This window comes from Medicago truncatula, chromosome 3 (assembly GCF_003473485.1).
Source record: "Medicago truncatula cultivar Jemalong A17 chromosome 3, MtrunA17r5.0-ANR, whole genome shotgun sequence".
In the NCBI taxonomy this organism is placed as follows: domain Eukaryota; kingdom Viridiplantae; phylum Streptophyta; class Magnoliopsida; order Fabales; family Fabaceae; genus Medicago; species Medicago truncatula.
This window is the reverse complement of record NC_053044.1, coordinates 41,707,406-41,729,589: the sequence shown is the minus strand read 5'-3', so window position 1 is coordinate 41,729,589 and position 22,184 is coordinate 41,707,406. Positions and strand designations below refer to the sequence as shown.

At 33.2% G+C, this 22,184-nt stretch overlaps 2 protein-coding genes across 5 annotated transcripts; both read left to right on the top strand.

Moving 5' to 3' along the window:
- Positions 1–5,304: 5,304 nt before the first annotated feature.
- Positions 5,305–10,007, top strand: LOC11429074 (uncharacterized). Of its 4 annotated transcripts, none has more exons than XR_005645243.1 (3): positions 5,305–5,680; positions 7,439–9,052; positions 9,779–10,007. XR_005645243.1 is itself a non-coding variant. In XM_039831602.1 (2 exons), the coding sequence occupies exon 2, from the start codon at positions 7,707–7,709 to the stop codon at positions 8,940–8,942; it is 1,236 nt and encodes a 411-aa protein (XP_039687536.1). In that variant the 5' UTR covers positions 5,306–5,680; positions 7,439–7,706; the 3' UTR covers positions 8,943–9,685. The 4 variants fall into 4 exon arrangements, 1 of the variants encoding a protein (XP_039687536.1); XR_003010474.2 differs by having other exon boundaries at positions 9,712–10,007; XR_003010473.2 differs by having other exon boundaries at positions 5,306–5,680; positions 9,719–10,007.
- Positions 10,008–11,931: 1,924 nt separating this feature from the next.
- Positions 11,932–18,190, top strand: LOC11432736 (protein transport protein SEC23). Its single transcript, XM_003601676.4, has 12 exons — positions 11,932–12,844; positions 12,931–13,104; positions 13,531–13,692; positions 14,687–14,829; positions 15,155–15,230; positions 15,367–15,539; positions 15,650–15,731; positions 16,078–16,155; positions 16,480–16,641; positions 16,717–16,980; positions 17,212–17,316; positions 17,483–18,190. The coding sequence occupies exons 1-12, from the start codon at positions 12,095–12,097 to the stop codon at positions 17,627–17,629; spliced, it is 2,316 nt and encodes a 771-aa protein (XP_003601724.1). The 5' UTR covers positions 11,932–12,094; the 3' UTR covers positions 17,630–18,190.
- The last annotated feature ends 3,994 nt before the right edge of the window (positions 18,191–22,184 follow it).

The window sequence follows — 22,184 nt, the reverse complement described above, 5'->3', positions numbered from 1 at the left end:
TTTTTTTAGAGCTACTTAATATTAATATGAAAAGGTTAAATATAAAATAGGAGAATTATAAAGATAAAATTATGAGACAAAAATTCTATGTAATATTTTTAAATGATCACAATTTATAAGTAGAATAATTTTCAAAGTAAAATAAAAAAATCATAAAATAATTTAACCTGTTCTAAAATTTAGAAAGGTGATAATCCTATTGTTATTTTAATCGAAGTAACCAAAATAACAGTTGCTTCTGAAAGCAACGATTATTACATGTTGGCCAACTCCAACAGAAATTATTGCTAAATAACCCACCTTTTCTATTTTCATCCGGTGGACATTGAAAACTTGAGACTGCTGGAGTTGCTCTTAGTAATTTCAAATTTAGATTTTGAACCTCGAAGAATTTAACTTGGGAGTGTTAGATTTGAAATAGAAGAAGACTAAGAGAGAGATGTTGATTTTTTTTTTTTGGGTTTGAATATGGAGGTAATAAATTTTTTGACCTTAAAGATGAGGATTAGAGGAAGAGGATGAGTTAATTGGGTTTGAATAATTATTTTTTTTTTGATGATGTGGATCTGTCACGCCATCAATTAATAGCCATTTCAACAATTTTGTAATTGGAGTTCATTAGAAAGATAACAATGCAAACGGTTGAAGAGTTAAAAGATAAATATGAAATTAAATTAGAAGGGTAACGATGCAACCGTTCAAGAGTTAAATGATGAATGTGAAGTTAAAATGATTAAAAGGAGAAATGTGTTACAAACTTAAAACCTTTGGTAGTTTTTTTTTTTTTTTTGACAAGAACCCTTGGTGTAGTTATTATTTAGAGAAGGCGTAATATTTTTTTTGTTACGAAGCTAAGAGAGACAAAAGGGAAAAAAAAAAGACTAAAGTCTACATAACCATGGTCTTGCTGAGTCTGAAGTTAAGAGATCATATAATCTTGTCGGATGAGAGGTGTGATCAACATACTCCAAAGTAGAAGAAACATCTGTCTTAGTCAAAAAATTTGTACATTTGTTTCCTTCTCGAAGAGTGTGACCGATGGAAGCTAACCAGTCAAGATTGATGAGATCCTTGAAGTCTTGAATTAATGTAGTATACTTATGATATCTAGGGGTTAGCTCTTTAAAGATTTAAACACAATGGAGAAAATCCGTGTAGCAGAAAATCTCATGAAATATCTAGAAGTAAATGTACACAAGTGAATAAAATATCTAGAAGTGTGTACTAATTAAGAAAGTTCCAAAAATAACAGAGTTCTTTAATTTTACCTGTGACTATCTCCTTGTACTTACAATTAGAATCAAAGCGTGTTTACTCTTAGAAACACTTCTCTTCATTTAAGAAAGTGGTATCTAGAACTTGAAGTAGACGACGAGATGTGAGACTACACTACTTTTCACTTGACTCTTCTTACCGAAGAGATTGTGGAGAAAGACAATGGTGAATCACAAGATAGAGAGAGTTTGTTTCAAAAAGAAAATGAAATTTTGGCAAAGACAAGGAAGAATGATTAACAAGCTCTCGCGCTAATTCATTAATGTTTGGATGCTTCCGTGTTTGAGAATGTTGCTGGTGCTACCAATTCAAATAAAGCTTGGAAGATTTTGGGAAAATCACTCCAATGCATTGCCAATTTTGAAGAAGGTAAGATGTAATCTCTAAGGAGAGATTTTGAAGCTTTTAAGACACTATTCTGAATCAATTTTTTATTATTACTCGAGAGCAAAGGCGATGTTTATCAAATGAAGCAATGTCAAGACAAAATATATGATGTTTTGTTGGAGGAGAAGATTCTTGGTTCTATGGTGGCATTTCACATGGGAAAGGCCAATCCTTTCCCACCATGGACAACTTTTGATCAACCATCAGATTTTAGAGTATATTACATGTTACTATATGTCTCTCACACCGGATCTAATCATCTATCCTTTACACCTCATCTCCTTCTTTGTCCAAGTCCAACCACCACCACTAATGTTCATCATCATCTTCAATTTTTTATCATCATCATCCTCATTACTCAAACCCATCCAACATTTTTTCTGCTCAAACCCATTTTAACAAATACCTCATGCATCTAGTGTAAGCCTCTTGTTTGTTCTCTTTCGGCACAAGAAAATAAAAATAAAAAATCTTCGTTCAAGTAAAAAGCTACTAGTACAGCAATGGAGTTTTCACTTTTTAGTTCTAGAATCCGATGATTTTTTGCTAAAAAAAACTACTACAACAATGGAGTATTTTTTGAGATCTGGAATCTTATATTCAAATCTACAATGGCTTTAAAAAATAAAAGATATAAGTTTCTTCATTTCCGGTATGAATGATACCAATTCTCAAAACCAAATGCAAAAGCATTAACTGAATTCCTGTCTTTTATGACAGTCATGTATTGATCAAGAAGCAAGAAGCAAGAACTTGTCATTTTGTTGATTTGTAAAATTCTCAAAATAAATTTTACAGATTTTACAAATAAAAAAGAAAGCCACATCTAAATGAAATTATTTGTGTGTTTCTAAATTTCCAGTTCGAAAACAATTAATCTGTACATAAGCATGACCAACTTGGCCAGGAGGTGTGGTGTGGATTGTAGAGGTTGAGGATAAAGGGTGGTGGAAAGGGTAAAAGAAATAATCTAATGCTGGCGGTGTATGATAAAATTGTGTTCTTCAATTAATCTGACGACCAAAATTAACTTTCCCATGGTGGGAAAGGATTCACCTTTCCCATGTGAACACACACCTGGTTCTATATAGGGTTAAATATGTTTTTGGTTTATATAAATGTATAACCTTTTCGTTTTAGTCCCTCTAAAAATTTCTTCAACTTTTAGTTTCTCTAAAATTTTCCATCTTCAATTTCGATCCCTTTTTTAATGTAAACTCATATGTAGAATTCATATTTTTAAATAAAATTTTGCATAAAAATTCACAATATTATAAGAATCACACCAAAAAAAAAATTAGAATTTTGTAACAAAACATGAATTTAATATGAATTTTTATATTTTTTAAAGTTAAAAATTTATATTTTATTTGTGTTTTGTTAAAAAAATCTAACTTTTTTGGGAATATTTTTTTTTTACAATTCTCTACACATTGATGCACAATTTCATTAAAAAAATACAAAAATTAACTTAAAAATAGGGACCAAAAGTAGCGATTGAAAATTTTATAGGGACTAAAAGTTGAAGGAAAATTTTAGAGGGACTAAAACGAAAAGTTGATATATTTATAGGGACAAAAAAATATTTAACCCTTCTATTTATAACACCTTAAATCCTTTAAAAGATAAATTACACAAATAATATAAATTATACAAAGATTTAGATGTTACTTCTTCTATAAGTTCTAGAACATGCATAATTATTTTTTCAAAACATCACAGCGGAATAATAATATCATAACATTTCTACAACATACAATAAAATCCTCCAAAGTAGCCATGTCACATAATCATATTACATCACCAAATATAAAATCTCATCTCAATATACTGAGTGATAAAATCTCAACAAATCATTGAATATAAATAACATACAAACAGCCTAATCAGACCCAAGACTCTGAAAGCAAAAGACGAGGCAGCTCTAAAGCTAGCCTCCAGCAACTCACCAAGCAGAGTAAAACTACTCGCCGTCTACCCATCCATACGAATAAGGTAGGCGTTAAACCAAACAACCACTGAGGATTAGTTCACATTTCACAATTAAAAGATAATCGAATGACAGTGAAACATCATAATTAATTTCAAATGATTTAAACAATACACCATTGAATTATTCACGACAATTCAACATCTTTAATAATAATCAAGCAAATAGTTCACCAATTATACAATTCACCAATGTAATTATTCACCACGCTCATAAGCAAGTATGACACATGTCAAGTTATGCAATGCGCCTAGACACGACTCTCTATGCATGTGATATCGGTCATCGACAAGGTTGTCACCTCAAGATACAATCTGCATGTCAGAATTCACCACCAAAAATAAGTCACCAATGTGAAAATCATTATCATAATTATCATCAATAACAATCACCTCAAAGAAACGACAAAGTTTCGAAATCGCATTTCATGTAAAAGATGGACAACTATCTACATCACGACATTCATCGTATTAAGCATTCAATCATCATTGATTCATTCTTATTACTCCCTCCATTTTAAAATGAGTGTCGTTTTAGCCAATTGCACTCAAATTAAGGAATGAAATATATATATATATATACACGTTTGGTTTTTTCCTTTGTCATTAAAAAAGTATAACAAACTAAATGCACATATTTATACTTACTTTTTCATTATCCCAATTATACCCTGAGTCAACTTTTTCTATAACAAAGATTGTTTTCGGTGTCATTAAAAAAAAAATTTAGATTATATTCTTTTGTTATATTGTTGGTATCATTGAAATAAATCAAAATTTGGATAATCATGGTTAATTTGCTTTATTATAACTTGAAAACATCAAACATTTATATTTTTGGTTTTAATCAAAATCAAAATTTTATAAAAAAAACACCGTTCGTAATTTTCAAACGTTAATGTAGTAAAAAGAGCGGAAAGACGAACACGTGAGTGCCCGTCTTTTGGTTAGTTATAATTAGGAACAAAAAGAGTATTAAAAAATGAGATTTTCTACGATGTGTAAATTTGCACATGTTAAGAAGTTTAAAATAGAAATTTTGTATTGGAATATTTTTTTTTTTTAAGGAACTTATTCATTTGATATTAAATATAAATTTTTTGAATAAATAATTATTGTTTTAAAAAAATAAAAGTTAGTTGTTTTAACACATGTTAGACAAATACGACAAAAATGGGCCCATGAGTTGATTATGAAGCTGGGAATAGTCGTGGGCTTCAGAGTTGAAGTAATTCCATCAAACACGCACTTACTCTTCTGATTTGATACTGCTCATCGCTCCAGCCATGCCCTTTTTCGATCAAGCTCTTCTCTCCATGTTTAGAAAAATTGGTATTCTTCATTAATCTCTCTTTTCTTATTTAAAACTTGATTCAATTCATTTGTTTTCTTTGGAGCTCGTTTAAAGCATAAAACCTATTCCATAGTTACAGAATTCGTCTACTTAACAGCGCGTACCAATTCGCGGTACTTTTGCGAATTGGTTCGTCCAAATTTGTCTAGGGTTCGCATAAAACAACAAATCAACAAGTTGGAAGAGATAACCCGTAACAAAGGGCCTGATTGAAACACTTTTTAAAAACATTTTTTTAGTTTTTAAAAATTAAAAAAATAAAAACTTGTTTGATTACCTATTTTTAAAATATAAATTTTGAAAAGTGTTTTGGGAACTAAAAAAGTGAAAGAGCTAAAAATGAGTTTTGCTTTTCTATTTTTAGTTTTGAGTTTTTAAAATATAGAAAAAAAGAAGAAAAGAGAAAACACGGAGAAGTTGCAGTTTTCTCCAATGGCATAGTTGTAAATAGGTTTGAAGTCCAAGGGCATTTTCATTTTTTTATCAAAAAAAATTTGGATCAGAAAATTTCGTTCTCATTTGACAAAACACGACCGTGAGAACACAGAGAAACGAAAATGGCGATCTCCACCACGATCTCCGCCGTGATTCTCTTTGATCTCCACCGTTCTCCGCCGTGATTCTTCTTCGATCTCCGCCGCTATTCTTCTTCGATCTCCGCCGTGCTTTTTTCAGGTTACATCTCAGACCTTGATTTTGTTTTTCATTTTTAAATTGCTTTCTGTCCTTCCATCTGAATTTTACTACTAAATTTATAGCGATTTTTCACTTGATTTTGTGTTTATTGGCGTTTAGATCTATGATTTTCAATTAGGTTAATTTGTAAATTTGAGATTGTGGTAGAATTTGAATACAAAGCACACTATAAATGTACAAATTTTGTGATGCTTTTTATATATTGTTGTTATCTCTGAAGCTCAGTTTGCGATCTATGATATGATTTGGTTGTTTAGAATTGTATTTACTGTGTGATTGAGTTTCAGCAGTAATAGGATGCAAGTACAATGGTTGTGAATGTTGTTTCTGATAGTGTTTAGCTGATTATGATTATGAAAATAAGTTGAAAACAACTCATGAAAATTGTCTTAAGTTGGTTTCATAAATTATGCCATAGAATGAGTGAGTTTTTTGATAGTTTCACTAAATAAATGAGATGATTGCCACAATTGTTAAAGTTTTGGGATCCTTATAACGAAATGATGATGAAACCAATAATAGTGATTGCATGTGTAAGTGCTTTGTATGAGGTCTAGGTTATTTGATGTAGAATATGGAATCTTGATTCTCTCTGTTCTGGTAGTTATTGTCTGAATAGGTAATACTGTTGAAAAGTTTTTTTTTTATTTGTTTCATTCTCAATATACACTAAAATTGTTTTCATTAAACTCTTTCTGATTGTTAGATTAACAAGCATCAGTTTCAATATACACTGCCAGCTTAAAATTGTGCCTCTCCGTGCACTCTCCCATTTTCTTTTCTCCGCTGTTGTGTGCATTTGTGTCTTGTAATTTTTAAACTTACCATATAATCCAATAAACAAAGCCAACTCTTTTTTGTACTCAATTAGTATAAGAATTTACATATTACTTTTGCCTATCATGGACTCTTAACTAAAACTGTGCATGTTGAGTATGATAAAAGTTGCTACTTTGCATACTTTTCTCTGCTGCTACCTTGATTTTATTTCCTCTCTCTGCTGCAACTTTTATAGGACATAACTTGTTATGAGAACTAATATTACTCAATGCAAAATATTGCTCAATGCTTATTCTAAATTGTAATGCTTATTTTTATGATAGATGACAACTAATGTTGACATCAATGACTCAAAGCTTTGGCCTGAATTTGTAACGAAGTTTTCATTGACATAATAGTTGATGAAGTTACAAAAGGAAATATGCAAAATAGAACATGGTCCTCATGATGTATAAATTGAGTTCCATAACTAAACGACCGTTTCAAGCTCTTCAACTAAAGGCAAAGATGCATAGGTTGCAAGCCATGTATCGTGAGTTCTATTCACTTGGTGTGTGTATCACATTTCAATACCCTTGTTGGAGGAATTGTGGTATATATAATCATTTGGCTTTAAGAACCTTCTGTTAGATACTAATATATTGTTGATTCTAGTTTAGCTTATCATTTAAGAAGGTGATTTGTTCTAGTTGTATACAAAATGTGATGTGACGAGAATATTAGATACACTCGATTCGGATTATTACTTATGAGATTGATTCAATTGAGAAATTGAGTTTTCGGTTCAGGTGTTAATTTGTTTGAACCGTATCTTGCTAGGTTTCTGTTTGTACCTTATAATAATTCTTTCATGCTCAATATAATGTTTCAAGAATCTTGTTTGATTTCCTGTTTATTATGTTGTTATCTAATATCTATAGGCTATATTTTATTGATGATATGCATATATCATTTCAGGTACATCCCAAAGCTGCACAGTTTCAAAAGAAAGGGTGTGACCATTATAAGTTGTTGGAAATCAAATTCAACAAAAATAATGCCACCGGAGTACTTCATCATTCATTTGCCCAAGACCCACCAAACATGGATGAAGATAACGAGCTGATAGGTACAGGGATAGGAGTGCAGACGCTACTTCGCGTGTAACTTTGGATTGTTCTCTTACCAAGTGTGTGGCTGCTCTTGATGAACTATAAGACATTTCAAATGTTTATCGCCATGTCTAATGAGAGGAAGCGTGGATGGGTACTTAGGCTCTAAGGATATAACTTGTATTTGTTTAGGTTCTAGTGATGAGACATACATACTTAGTTTTTCACTTTTCAGTTTTGGATCTCAACTTAGAGTAAAGAAAAGAGGTCAATTTATTTTTTCATTATTTATGCTTTCAATCCTCAAGTTCCGTGGAATCTTCTACACAATAAAAGCCACTTCCTTCAGACACTGTCATTCTTGGGGCCACAACAGGATTTTTATTTCCGATAAAAATCCGAATGAGAAGCTATGTAGAGTAGGGCTGTTCTGGGATTTAGACAACAAACCACCCAATTCTATCCCACCTTATGAAGTTGCCAATAAGCTCAGAATAGCTGCAGCTTCTTTTGGAGTTGTTCGACATATGGTGGCGTATGCAAATAGCCACACTTTTAGCAATGTTCCCCACATTGTTCGTGAGAGGAGGAAAGAACGGGAACTGTTGTATCGTTTGGAGGATAAGGGTGTGATTAAGCGTAATGAGCCTCATGTTTGTCGTGTTTGTGGTAGGAAATTTTACACGAATGAAAAGCTTGTTAACCATTTCAAGCAATTGCATGAGCGTGAGCATGCGAAAAGGTTGAATCGGATAGAGTCGGCTAGAGGGAGTAGGAAGGTGAAATTGGTGGGTCAGTATGCTATGAAAATGGAAAAGTATAAGAAGGCTGCAAGTGCTGTTTTGACTCCTAAAGTTGGGTATGGTTTGGCTGATGAGCTGAAACGGGCAGGGTTTTGGGTTCAAACTGTGTTAGATAGGCCGCAAGCTGCGGATATTGCATTGCAAAAGCATATGGTGGATATGATGGATCATAGGCGGGTTGAGTGTTTGGTTCTTGTATCGGATGATTCTGATTTTGTCGATGTTATAAAGGAAGCAAAGCTACGGTGTCTCAAGACTGTTGTTATTGGGGATTTTAGTAGTGATGGAGTCTTGAAAAGGACTGCCGATACTGCTTTTTCTTGGGAGGAAATTTTGATGGGGAAGGCGAAGAAGGAGGCTGTATCGGTTGTGGAAAACTGGAAAGATCGTGATATATTGAAAAGGTTGGAGTGGACATATAACCCAGAAGTGGATAAAAAGAAACTCAACTTGGATGATGTAGTTCCTGAAACATCTGGAGATGATGATATTGATGATGACTACAAGGATGACAGAGGTCCTTGGTGGAAATTAGACTCCGATGATAATGGTGTTGCAAATCGATAATCTCAGAAAACAATCCATCTTATCTGTGAAGCTCACTTAACCATTAGATCTTCAACTTAACACAGATTTGTGTGTACAGAAATGGCATGTTTGGTCCTCAAATTTGTGAGGTAACATTGTAACTCAAAAGAATGGTTGTCATGACTTTGAAAATGAGATTGATTACTGCTATCTCTCTTTTGCTTCCTAGTCTTAAGTATGTTTTGTGTTTGTCTTGTTTTGCTTAGTCATGTGACATGTCATGCAGCAACATCTATTTTTACTTGTTTATTCAGGAACCAGAACTTATAGGTTGCAGTGAAATATATTGTGGCACAGTGCTCGTATATGTTTATACATTGTAATTGTAATGTAATAGAACCATGCATCCTCGTTTTTAAGGGTATGTTTAGATGAAGGATTTTGGAGATCTAAGTCTATACTTTGGATATACAAATGATCATATAATATTTCAATCACACACGTAATTCATTTTTAGAAACATTTTATAGCTTCCTTAATTTAAAAAAGAAAAATAAGTCATCCCCTCTAATGTCGGATTTGGGGTACATTGGTGTGTCTTTATAAATGTTCCGCTAAGTTGATATTGATTTTTGTTTTGATTATTATGCCTATATTTGTGTTGGGGTGGGCATATCCTGAACATTGTTTGAGAGTGAGAACACAAAGGAGGGAGAAGGAAATCTCTACATTTTTATATGACCAACTAATATTACTACATAATTAACAAAAAAAAAAAAAAACTAATATTACTATTGATTCCAACAAGTTTGCAGATGCACTACTCACTTATACATTGAGAAGGTTACAACTGTAAACCTTGTATAAAACCACAGGATGCATGAAGAAAGCTACTGATGGGAAGGCAAGTAGATCACAGCAATTTGGATAATGCACTGGGCAGAGAGAATGGAAGGATTGAATGAACTACGATCAATGCCAACCTGCTGCAGTTCTTGATTTTATAACAGAAACTTGTTTGTACAAACATTAGTTTCCCGATTCAAACAGGAAAATTGTATTCAAAGGCATTTCGTTAGAAGCAACTCTATATTGTTTGTGTTTAGGTAGTTGAATTGCAAGTATAAAAATAGCTTCTTTTCAAATTTCACTATTGTTTTTTGCTAATACAAATTTCACTATTGTTTTTATGCTAATACAAATTTCACTTTTATTTAGAATTGATTTTATAAATTTAATCATTTGTAATTAAATTTGTCAATCTCCACTATTTAAAATCTTCTACTCAATCTTATGTTAGGATAGTTAAGATTTATGTGACATACCATGCCAATTACAAAGTTCACAGGGGCTATTTTAGATTTTTTTGTATGTCATCTAGATCCAAATCTAGTCGTTGCACCTGTACTTGTATATATGCTGTCCAATATTGCGCTTTTACCTACCTACTTGCACGTTCTACTACACAAGGCCTCACCCCCATGCCTGTATTTGTACCCTTTTGCCCTTTGAATGCAACTGTGTTTCAACTTTCGATTTGCAATTTGCTGTAGCTTCTCATCCTCGCAGAAGTAGGAATTAGACTCGATAAATAAATATAACAGGTTTTTCTTAAAAAAAAAAGTTAAATATAACAGCTTATCACAACAATTCACGAACAAAATTGAAAAGGCATCTATTTTTTCACTTTCAATTATACCCTTAAACAATTTGTTAAAAGTAATGCTATTTTGTTGGTGTTATTAAAAAGAAGAATTTATATTATACTTATTATATTGTTCATTGAAAATAATAAGTATAGTTTGTTACGGGAAAAGTGCAAAATCAAAGTAATTTTATTTAAAATTTCATAAAATAATTTGTTCCTAATTTTTATAAATTAACACAATAAAAAGAGTCACGTAGTGTCTGTCTGAAGTCTTAACATTAGATAGATACATAAAAAAACCAAACATCTTTTTTTTTTTTTTTGAAAATAAACCAAACATCTTAAAACTATTAGTCAATGGATATTTAATAGTTTTGCTGAATATTATTAATTATGAAACAATTTTATTACTTTTACTAAATATTTCCCTTGAATTTTTTTTTGGGTACAATTTCCCTTGAATTTTCTACTTTTGAATATTTTGTTATTTTTATTAATTCATAGTTATATTAAGAACACTTGACTAAGATGATTTCAATCTCTTTTGGATTAATCGACGGTATGCAAAAATCAAATTCAATCTTAAGAATGTAACAGTAAAGTTATATTGATTGAAAACTTTGTCAAATACCTCTGTTTTATCATGAAATATTTGTGAATAGTTATTTAAAAATCTCCTAGTTTTCTTATTTTATATATGATTGAATTCATATTGTATATTATTTATATTGTCAAATAATAATAACTATTCAATAATTAAGAATGTTTGACTTCAATAATAATCACTTAACAAATGTTTGACTTTAATAACAAATATTTTTTTTGTTGAATATAGACGAGTGATGATCATTATCTAAATTTCATACATAGAATACGATGTTCTCATAACTTGAGTAAATGTGTTATGTGTAACGATATGACATTATTAGTTGAGTACTCGAGCTAAGACTTTTTATCGAATGACATTTTTTTTATGGGACAATTTAAACTCCTTTAATAAATTTCAATTATAAAAAATCATTTTTTTTTATTTGAAGTTATTTTTGAGTAAATCTCTTTGCTAACATTGTTTCACAATTTAAAAAAAGATTAATAATTTTTGTTACAAGTAACAAAAAGATTTAATTTGTTTTTTCCTAATAAAAAGATTTAATTTGTTTTTTTTTTTGGTAAAAAAGATTTAATTTATTGGCATTGATTCTTATCACTTTTTAGATTAATTCTTAAAATATCTATACACATATCTACATGTCAAAACTTGATTGGATACCAAACATATTTACAACGCAACACATACATAAAAATAAAGTGAATCTCATAAGTATTTGAATTTGATATATTAGAAAATAAAAAAATAGAAAAGAACAAAAACGAAACAGTAGATGAATTTATTAAGAGAGTGAAAAGGTGAATGATCGTTGAATGTGCGTTGTTTAACATAATTGTGCAAAGGGTGTGTTTCTTTGTCTGTGTATAACCTTTGCATCATCATCGTTCTGAAAATTCATCAAAATCAAATCGGTGAAATTCTTCATCATCAACGATGTCGGAGATGGCGAACACAGATCCCGAGGGAATCGACGGAGTCCGTATGACATGGAACGTCTGGCCACGTAGCAAAGTAGAATCCTCCAAATGCGTTATCCCACTCGCCGCCACAATCTCCCTCATCCGTTCTCATCCCGATATCCCCAGTCTTCCTTATGCACCCCTCCGTTGCAAAACCTGCACCTCCATTCTCAACCCTTACTCCCGCGTTGATTTCACCGCTAAGATCTGGATCTGTCCATTTTGTTATCAACGTAACCATTTTCCACCTCATTACAACGCTATCTCTGAAACTAATCTCCCTGGTGAACTCTATCCTCAATACACCACCGTTGAATATCATATCCCTCATACCGATCCTAATCCTCCTCCTTCCCCTGTTTTTCTCTTTCTGCTTGATACTTGTATCATTGAAGAGGAGATTAATTATCTCAAATCGGCTCTTGGTAGAGCAATTGGGCTTTTGCCTGATAATGCTCTTGTTGGGTTTTTATCCTTTGGGACTCAGGTTCAGGTTCATGAATTGGGATTTTCTGATATGTCTAAAGTTTATGTTTTTCGAGGATCCAAAGAGATTTCTAAAGATCAAATTTTGGAACAATTGGGTCTTGCTTCTTCTAATTCTGCTGCTAGGAGACCGATTAAAGGTGGTCCAGGTGTTATTGGTGGTGGTGCTCCTTTTCCCAATTCCGGTGTTTCACGGTTTTTGTTGCCTGCTTCTGATTGTGAATATACTCTCAATGCGGTAATTATAATTCAAATGATTTAAAATTGTGGTTTTTTTATGTGAATTGTGATTGTAATTGTGATTGCCTGTTTTTGTTTTTTCAGCTGTTGGAGGAATTGCAGAGAGATCAATGGCCAGTTCCACCTGGCAAACGACCTGCTCGTTGTACTGGAGTTGCATTGAGTGTTGCAGCTGGATTGCTTAGTGCTTGTAATCCTGGGACCGGGGCTAGAATTATAGCTTTGGTTGGAGGGCCATGCACTGAAGGACCTGGCACGGTATATCAGTTTGTTTTCTTTTTTTAATGTATAATTGATGATTTATTGGATGTTTCTATGCCTTGGTTTTTGTTTTTGGTGAAAGTAAATTAGATAGTGTTAGGAAAATAGTGTTCATTGTTAATCTAGCGGAATGATTTGTTAGGCGCATTGGTATTGAAGTTTCATAGTCATGTTGGTAGATACTGCACTTGCAATTAGATTATTTTTGAAAAATTTAAATATTTTATGTTGTCACTCATGATAGAAGTGTGTTTTTCTTGGTTTGGAATTGAAAGTTCAAAGTGTTGTGTGGTAAAATTGGAATAACTGTAAGGGAACTTTGGTTTATTTTCTGTTTGTTTTTGTGTATGTTGACAATCACTGAATAATCCATCCACAGAATGTCTCTGATGCCAAGATTTTTATTTCAAAATTTGTTTGCAGATTGTGTCGAAAGAACTATCTGACCCAGTGCGTTCTCATAAAGATCTTGATAAAGATGCGGCACCTTACTTTAAGAAAGCAGTGAAGTTTTATGAGGGTCTTGCAAAACAGCTGGTTAGCCAGGGTCATGTTTTAGATCTTTTTGCATCAGCACTTGATCAGGTGTGTGCCACTTATAATTTTCTCATACTTCTGTAATTATTTCTCTTGTTAGTTGGATATGGAATGCGTGTGTGCAGATCAGATACAATGCTCGCTAAGGCTTTCTGAGAAATATAGTGTTAGTTCTGATCATCAAATATAATAATATTACCATGCAGCTCAATTTTTCCAAACCCCACATTAGAAGGCATCTAATCCAGCATTTCTGCTGAGTGGTTTGTCAGTTTCCATGCTTCAGTTTTTCTGAAAATGTGATTTTTAAACAATTTTGCATGCACTTGGATAGTCTTCGAAATGCAACAAATCATTCTTTTTTGTCTTTTTTTAAAATAAATTTTCCAAAAATATATATATGTTTTGTTATATATACGTAAGTTGAAGACTCTTCATTAAAATAATCCTAAACAAACAGCCCTTATAATATATCCCATTTATGTGATACATTAACTAGAACCATGTTATCCATAACATTCCTTACGGGAAATTTTTTAGGCTTACTTAAGTATAGGTTCTGAAGTCTGAACTTACCTTTGTTTCTCCCTAACCGGCAATGCTTGGCTACAGGACCTGTAAATATATATATTCAACGTGGTTAATACATCCATCTGGGTGTTCGTATTGACAGCGTCGGGTATTCTTACTGTGAATCATGTTGTTAAATAGCAGCTATAGCGGAGCTATACTGCTATAGTGTAGCAGAATTTGGATGAACCGTTGTTATTTAGTGATACGCTATTTAGTACAAATGTTTTCATATAGCTGCTATAGTGGTGCTATAGCACTATCCCATCGCATATTTTTAATAACAACCCACTATCCGAGATTGACAACATCATTGAATTGCAAGAAAGTTTTTGTTTGTTAAGCAGTAGTAATTCATGAAAATTGTTAGTCAGTATATTGTCACATTGTTGCATTGAGTTTGAAAAACAATTCGGAGCTAATTATGCTCATTCTTTGTTTTGTGCTGATTCATGGTTATTTTATATTTAAGGTTGGAGTTGCAGAAATGAAAGTCGCAGTTGAAAGAACTGGTGGCCTTGTTGTCCTGTCTGAAAGTTTTGGTCATTCAGTCTTCAAGGACTCTTTTAAGCGTGTTTTTGAGGATGGGGAGCAATCTCTTGGTCTCTGTTTCAAGTGAGCATTCTCTCATTTCAAATGTTCTAATGATATTTTGTTAATATTATATTTTTCCATTTTTTTCTGTCCGCCCTCCCCGCCTGTTGTTATTTCTTATTTTTCAGTTATACTTGTTGGGTGCTGCAGATGATTGGTGCCAAGTGAGATGCCAACATAGTTGGGACGTCTCTTGGCATGATGATGCTTCTTTTTTCCCAAGGCATAATGACGTTTTTGCACCACAACTTTTGTTTTAAATTATTTTTTTCTGTACCCTTGTCTCTTGTTCTCCCTACTTATCGTTTATCAAAGACGATCGCTGCTAATGTTGTTTATGTTTCAGTGGAACCCTTGAGATAAATTGCTCAAAGGAAATCAAAATTCAGGGAATTGTTGGACCTTGCACATCGATGGAGAAGGTTAGATGATTTATGTTTGAACTCTTCATTTTGTGTTGCTTTTTGATTCTTGAATTAGAGATTGTGTTGGATCAAAGAACTAGACTGAATCAGAGCATGATATTTCTGGATTTTAATTTTTACTCACATACTGCAGAAAGGACCTTCTGTTGCTGATACCGTCATAGGAGAGGGCAACACAACAATATGGAAGATGTGTGGTCTTGACAAGAGTACATGCTTGACTGTGATGTTTGATCTTTCATCAAGTGATCGTTCAAATACTCCAGGTGGTGTCAACCCACAACTGTACCTGCAGTTCCTTACAAGGTTATGTTGGGCAAATTTTGTAAATAGGATCTTCATATAGATGATTTTGTGTGTCTTTCCACTATTTCATTGGGTCTTGAGCATTAATAATTGTCATGGTCTAATTGCAGTTACCAGGGCCCAGATGGTCAATTAGTGCTTCGTGCGACAACAGTAACTAGAAGATGGGTAGATAGTGCTGTTAGTTCTGAGGTAGTTCCAGTCTTTTTTTTGTCTGTGGCTGTGGATGGCCGTTCATTTGTCGATGTGATAGAAATATTTGGAACTCCTAAACTATCTTTCTGTAAAGAAGCATGAAAATTATACTCTTTCATCATGTTTTCAAGTATGATTTTCAAGCTATGTCATGCAGAATTTTGGATACCTAATCTAAATGTTTGCATTTACATGCATTTCTTGTGTATATCTATGACGTTTCCTGAATGACATATGTTTATTATCTAATGATTGGTGATATATGACAATTATTTATTTAAATTGAGATTCTTAAATTGATTAATAACGGGATTTTAATTACTTACATTATTGTGTTATTCAGGAATTGGTTCAAGGATTTGACCAAGAAACTGCTGCAGTTGTAATGGCTAGATATGCTTCTCTGAAAATGGAGACAGAGGTATGCGATAAGCCGTCTTACTATCTTTTGTTCTTAGTATCCTAAAACATATTCAGATTTATTTACTCAAGCAGCTCCTGGGAAGTATATATTTGTTGAAATGAATGCTAGTGGGGAGTTTCAGTAAAACATAAAATTAGGTGAATAGCTTTGATGAAATTTGGGCTTGTTCAATTGTTTTGCTAATATTATGCTAAAAATTACGGTTTTATCAAATATCAAATTCAAGTTGTTGGCCATGTATTTTATATGCATTTGCGGCGAAAATTTCAAGTCAACGTATATAAATAAATACCTTGCTTAGCATCAATTTTATTTGATCAGGAAACATTTGATTGCACACGGTGGTTGGATAGGTTCCTCATTCGCCTCTGTTCTAAGTTTGGGGACTACCGCAAGGATGATCCATCATCTTTTACATTAAATCCATCATTTTCTCTTTTCCCCCAGTTTATGTTCAATCTGCGACGCTCACAGTTTGTACAGGTACCTGTTATTGTTGTTTTCTTCCTGTTCTGCAGTCCTATTAGTTAGCTGATTGATGGTGAAATATATTTACAGGTTTTTAACAACAGTCCAGATGAGACTGCATACTTTCGCATGTTGTTAAACCGGGAAAATATTAGTAATGCGGCTGTCATGATTCAGCCATCACTAATATCATATTCATTTAATTCACTGCCTGCACCAGCATTGTTGGATGTGGCTTCCATTGCTGCAGACCGGATTCTGTTGCTAGATTCATATTTTAGTGTGGTTATTTTTCATGGGATGACAATTGCTCAATGGCGCAACTTGGGATATCAGAACCAACCAGAACACCAGGTTTGTGTGCAGTCATGCCCTACTAAAGAAATTGCTGTTACCTGAGAATTCGGCTCACAAATTATCTTCGTATAAATTTTACAATTTAATCTGTAAGAGCAGTAGTTTCTTTCTGTTAGTTTTTTTTATGGTCGGTGTTTTGCTTAGAGGCATTTTCGTAGTTGGTGTCAAGTGTTGCATTTACCAGTATTTCTTTTCTCTCTCTGCTGTTAACTTTAATTTTTGGTACAGGCTTTTGCACAACTGTTACGAGCTCCACAAGATGATTCCCAAGCAATAATTAGAGATCGGTTTCCTGTTCCTAGATTGGTAGTGTGTGATCAACACGGTTCCCAGGTCAGTATTGTTTCTTACCCAAATTATTCATACCATGAGCAATACTGATGAGTATTTTAAACTTTTCGCAATATATTGTCCGTATTTTCCCACCTTTTGTTAATCCTTTGAGTCAAGATTTTTCATAATAGGAAACTTACTAGGGTCTCATTGATGTCTTTAACAGGCTAGATTTTTATTAGCAAAACTGAATCCGTCAGCAACATATAATAATGCGCACGAGATGGCTGCTGGTTCAGATGTAATCTTTACCGATGATGTTAGCCTTCAAGTTTTCTTTGAGCATCTGCAAAGGCTGGCTGTCCAATCTTGAGGGCAGATGATAGGAGAGACTGACAGTTTATGGACTCTATACTTTGGTATGGGGAATTCACCAATGATGTGTGTGTCCTGCATTATGCTGTTGCATTCAGTTATTTTTCCTTTCTTTCCTTTGTTCTTAACAAAGAGAAGATCAGAGCCTGTGTGTATTGAAGAATAAGAGAAGCAAGGGCCTGTTGAATTTTATTTTATGGATAAAATAAATTATTCATATATACGTTGAGTTTGGGCATTGCGGAAAGAAAGGATATGACATTTTAAGTTAAGCCACAGCAGCATAGTAAATCAGGGAGATATTTTTGTTTCATATTTTTCCTATTTGTTTTGGCCCGGATATTTAATTTTTGGGTTCCTCATCTGGATTAATTTACATAGTGGTTTTACTTTTACATACTCCCTAGGTTTGCTAAGAAGACATTTTGTCATGTCGTTGGAGTTTGATATCAGTCATTCTCTTCTTTACACTGTTTTGTACTATATTTTGTGAAGTAAGCTTATACGGGACTCATCATCATGGTGAATTGAACACTGTTGTGGTTGTTTTCGTTCTTTACTTCCAAAGTCCGCTTAAAGTTTTAAAAGTTTAAATTGCAATTTTACTTTGCATTTTAAAGTTGCATGATGGTTTTTACCCCGTAGCAAGTGTTTGTTTGGGCGGTTGCATGAACTCAGCCGTGTGTTGATTATGATGCTGGAATATGGAGCTTCGTAAAGTTGTGTTTTATCCAACATTGGGATGGGAGGCTGGATTGAAAAATTGGATGCAGAACGAAATACAAAATCTTATACTTTTTCCATGGTGCAACTTTGATTCCAACGTTTATATTTCAATTTCTAATAAAATGTGTTTGCGGCCTTGGGGTCGTAATTTAGGCATTGCAAGAGTTCTGGATGTATAAATCACGATTTTGGACTTGGATCACAATTACAAATTGGAAAATGTCTCTATAGTTCCACTTACATAGCAAACTTATTTTTTTTGAGCAATACATAGCAAACTTCATTCATATTGTATTGATATACATGCATTATTTTTTAGCAATCTATATGTAGCACATACATAAGCGTACAAACAACTATTTCTTACTTTTCTTGAATGAGAAATATTAAGACTATAGTTTTAATATAACATGCGTTCCAAAGTTTAAAATTGGACCCTCTATTGGTAATATTGGTAATGAAGACAATTTTCTTTTTTGTAGAATACTTGTGATGCTAAGAAAGAAAAGTTTGTTTAGATACATCAAACTAGTGAGAAAAAGGATGAAATATTTCCCAACATCACTATGTCATTCAATGAGTATTGTGATAAAATCCTCTATTTAGTTTCATTCATGAAGATTTAATTAAACAAGAAAATGATGAGAGTATTGGATTTAAGGGTTGACTTTAATGTTGAAGAAGTGAATAACGATATTGAAGCATTAATTGGGTGGTACAAGTGAAGTGATACAAGGTATCTTAATAATGTTTTCCATGAAGTTTTTGGTACAAACATGAGGTTGAACCAGCTATCTAGTAGGATCTATGCCAATGTTGAAGAAACCGCCGCTACTATCAAATATCTAGGCAACTGAGATTACAATATTTAGAGAGAGGAGCAATAGTTTAATGTAATTTCGGACATGCATAATTTTGTTCTTTCGAGTGATTTTGTGGGTAGATGATGAAGCTAGAGATCAACTTGTGTTGCAGTTCATAAAACTTATGTTGGTCATATTTGTAGCTCGAATGATGCTCATGATACGCGTCTTTTGGTCAACAAGTTTATGTTGGACATGTTTCGAATGTAAACTACACATTTCAAACACATTTGTTAATTTTAATGCATGCACAATATCTAAAACGTTTTTGTTTAATTTTTTTTGTGACACTATCTCAAATGCGAGTATAAAAATAAAACACATTAGTTTTAAAGAGATTAGTCTCAGGGAGGCTTATTTACTCTTACACAAAATACTTACTAAACAACACTAATTAAACATCAAATTAAAGGGCACAAATAAAATTGACCTAACAATTGAGTACTGAAAAACAAAGAAGCATACAATAACTAATGAAACTATTAAAAAAAGTAAACATCAGAGATTAAGCTTGCATATTAAGATTAGGCTAAAACGCACTTTTTTGCCCCCTAAGTTTGCAGAAGTTGCAATTTTGGCCCCCTATTAAAAAAAAAGGCAAAAGTGACCCCATGTTTACCCCCTTTTGCAAAACGTCAATTTTAACTCAGTCAACCATATGTGGCATGCCACCTGTGTATTTTTTTTTAATTCCAGGCGAATAATTAATTAAAAAAATAAACTAAAAATAAGAAAGAAAAAGGTGAGGCACGTGCGAGATCCAAACGGTCATTGCTCCCTCCTTTTTAATAACCTTCATCTTCTCTTTCCAAACAAAATCTCCATCTTCCTCTTCCAAACCTTCATTTCCATTTTCGAAGATTCAGACCCAAACCTTCATCTCCATCTTCTCTTATTTCATCATCCTCTCCTTTGTTTTTCCAGAAAATTCCTTTCAAGAAATTCTGACCAAAACTTTCATCTTCATCTTCTCTTATTTCATCCCTCCCTCCATCTCCATTATCGGACCTTGTTTTTCCAGAAACTTCGAAAATGTCTCAATATTCATCCTCAAGCTTCAATGGGTCGACATTGAAACATAAAACTTGGTTGGTTTGTCACTGTGGTGTGGAATCTCATTTGGTGACTGCTTGGACAGAAGAAAACCCAGGAAGGAGATTCCATGGATGTGGAAGATTTTTCTTAAGAAGGAAATGAGATTTTGGGTATAAAACTTGAGATGGATGATCCAGACGAGCTTTTGGAATGTGTTTTAGGGTTATGATGAGATGAAATGAGTTATGGAAAGATAAGGGTAGATGAAAAGAATTGGGGGAAAAATGGGGGGGGGGGGGGGGGGGGGGGGAGAAAACCCTAGAACTGTTTGTTTACTCGCACGTGCCTCTTGCTAATCCTTTCCATTTTTTATTTTTTTTTTATTTTGCGAATTATACGCGTGGAATTACTTATTAAAAAATAATTAAAAATAAAATAAATTGCCAGGTGGCGTGCCACATATGGTTGACTGAGTCAAAATTGACGTTTTGCAAAAGGGGGTAGACATGGGGGGTCACTTTTGCCATTTTTTTTAATAGGTGGCCAAAATTGCAACTTCTGCAAACTTAGGGGACAAAAAGTGCGTTTTAGCCTTAAGATTAATTATTTCAAGGCTCAGACTTGACTTTTATCCCATTTGGAAGAGGGGTGAGAGCAATCATATTATGACCATCATCATTGACATAAGCATGTGACTTATCACCACAAGCAATAACAGGAACAAAAGTAGTTGTTCCATCATTGAGCTTTTGAATCTGAAGACGCGGCCTCTTTCGAATCCTAGAAATGTATCTCTTTTTTCTGTCTTCTTCACTTTCGAACTTGCAGTGACTTGATGAAACATGATTAGCAAATTTTTGTGATGTTTCAAATATTTTGTTGCATTTTGAACATGGGTATGGTCCATATTTCTTGTGTGGTAGGCTGTGGATTCTTCCATCATTAATATTTTCATTTCTCTTCTTCTTCTTTCTCATATCGTTCTTGTTAACATCCCAACATCAGCAACTGAAATATTAATTGTTTGAGAAGGCAGTTCTTGTGATTGTGATGATAAGCCTACATGGAGATCAAGATGAGAAGAAGCAGCAACATAAGTATTCATTGTCATCATCATGTTGTTATTCTTGTTGTTATTGATGATGATGTCATCATTCATATTGATATTAATTGATGACGACGATGATGACGTTGATGTATGCAAATGCCCAAACTGAGTTTCAAGAATCTCCATTGCTTTTAGGATTCCCGGAGCATGACTACCAAAATTATTGGTACCAACTGATGATGATGAATCATAATCAAATGATGAATGGGTGTATATCTTAAGGGTTGTGTTGTAGCCATGCATCCATTGAAACAACCTATTATTGTTCATATTGGTGGATTCCAGATGAGGAGGAACAGGGAAAGATGAAGTCTTTTTAGAATATATGGATTGAATAGATCGTAAAACTAAACGCAGATGAGGGGAGAAAGTGGGGATGAAGTGTATGTGCAAACTGATTAAGGCCTAAAAAGATTAAGGTCCAAGTATTATAGTTCATGCTTTAACATTGTATAATCCATCCAATGACACATTACCATCTTGCATGTGATGCACTTGGAATATTGCATGAAATACACTTGGATGATTGCACGAAGAACATTTGTCTTATTGCATGTGATTCTCATGCCACTTGGCTTGATGCATGCAACTTTCTTAGACAAGAATTGATTGTAGTCCCACATCTATAAACCATTGATTGTTTGTTTCTTTTTTTCCCGACCCTTGATTTATTTTGATTAAAAAAATAAAAAATTCAAGTTGGAGAAAGATCGAGATAGGTGGATGTAGGGAACCCACATCCTATAAATATGAGTTCATAGTGTAATTTCATCATTCAATAATTTAAAAAATCAAAATGTGTGTTTCTTAAAGAGAGTGTC

Coding starts and splice junctions, on each gene's coding strand:
- LOC11429074 (XM_039831602.1), top strand. CDS start 7,707: ATGAGAGGAAGCGTGGATGGGTACTTAGGCTCTAAGGATATAACTTGT.
- LOC11432736 (XM_003601676.4), top strand. CDS start 12,095: ATGTCGGAGATGGCGAACACAGATCCCGAGGGAATCGACGGAGTCCGT. Junction 16,981..17,211: donor AGAACCAACCAGAACACCAG/GTTTGTGTGCAG, acceptor TTTTTGGTACAG/GCTTTTGCACAACTGTTACG. Junction 17,317..17,482: donor GTGATCAACACGGTTCCCAG/GTCAGTATTGTT, acceptor TGTCTTTAACAG/GCTAGATTTTTATTAGCAAA.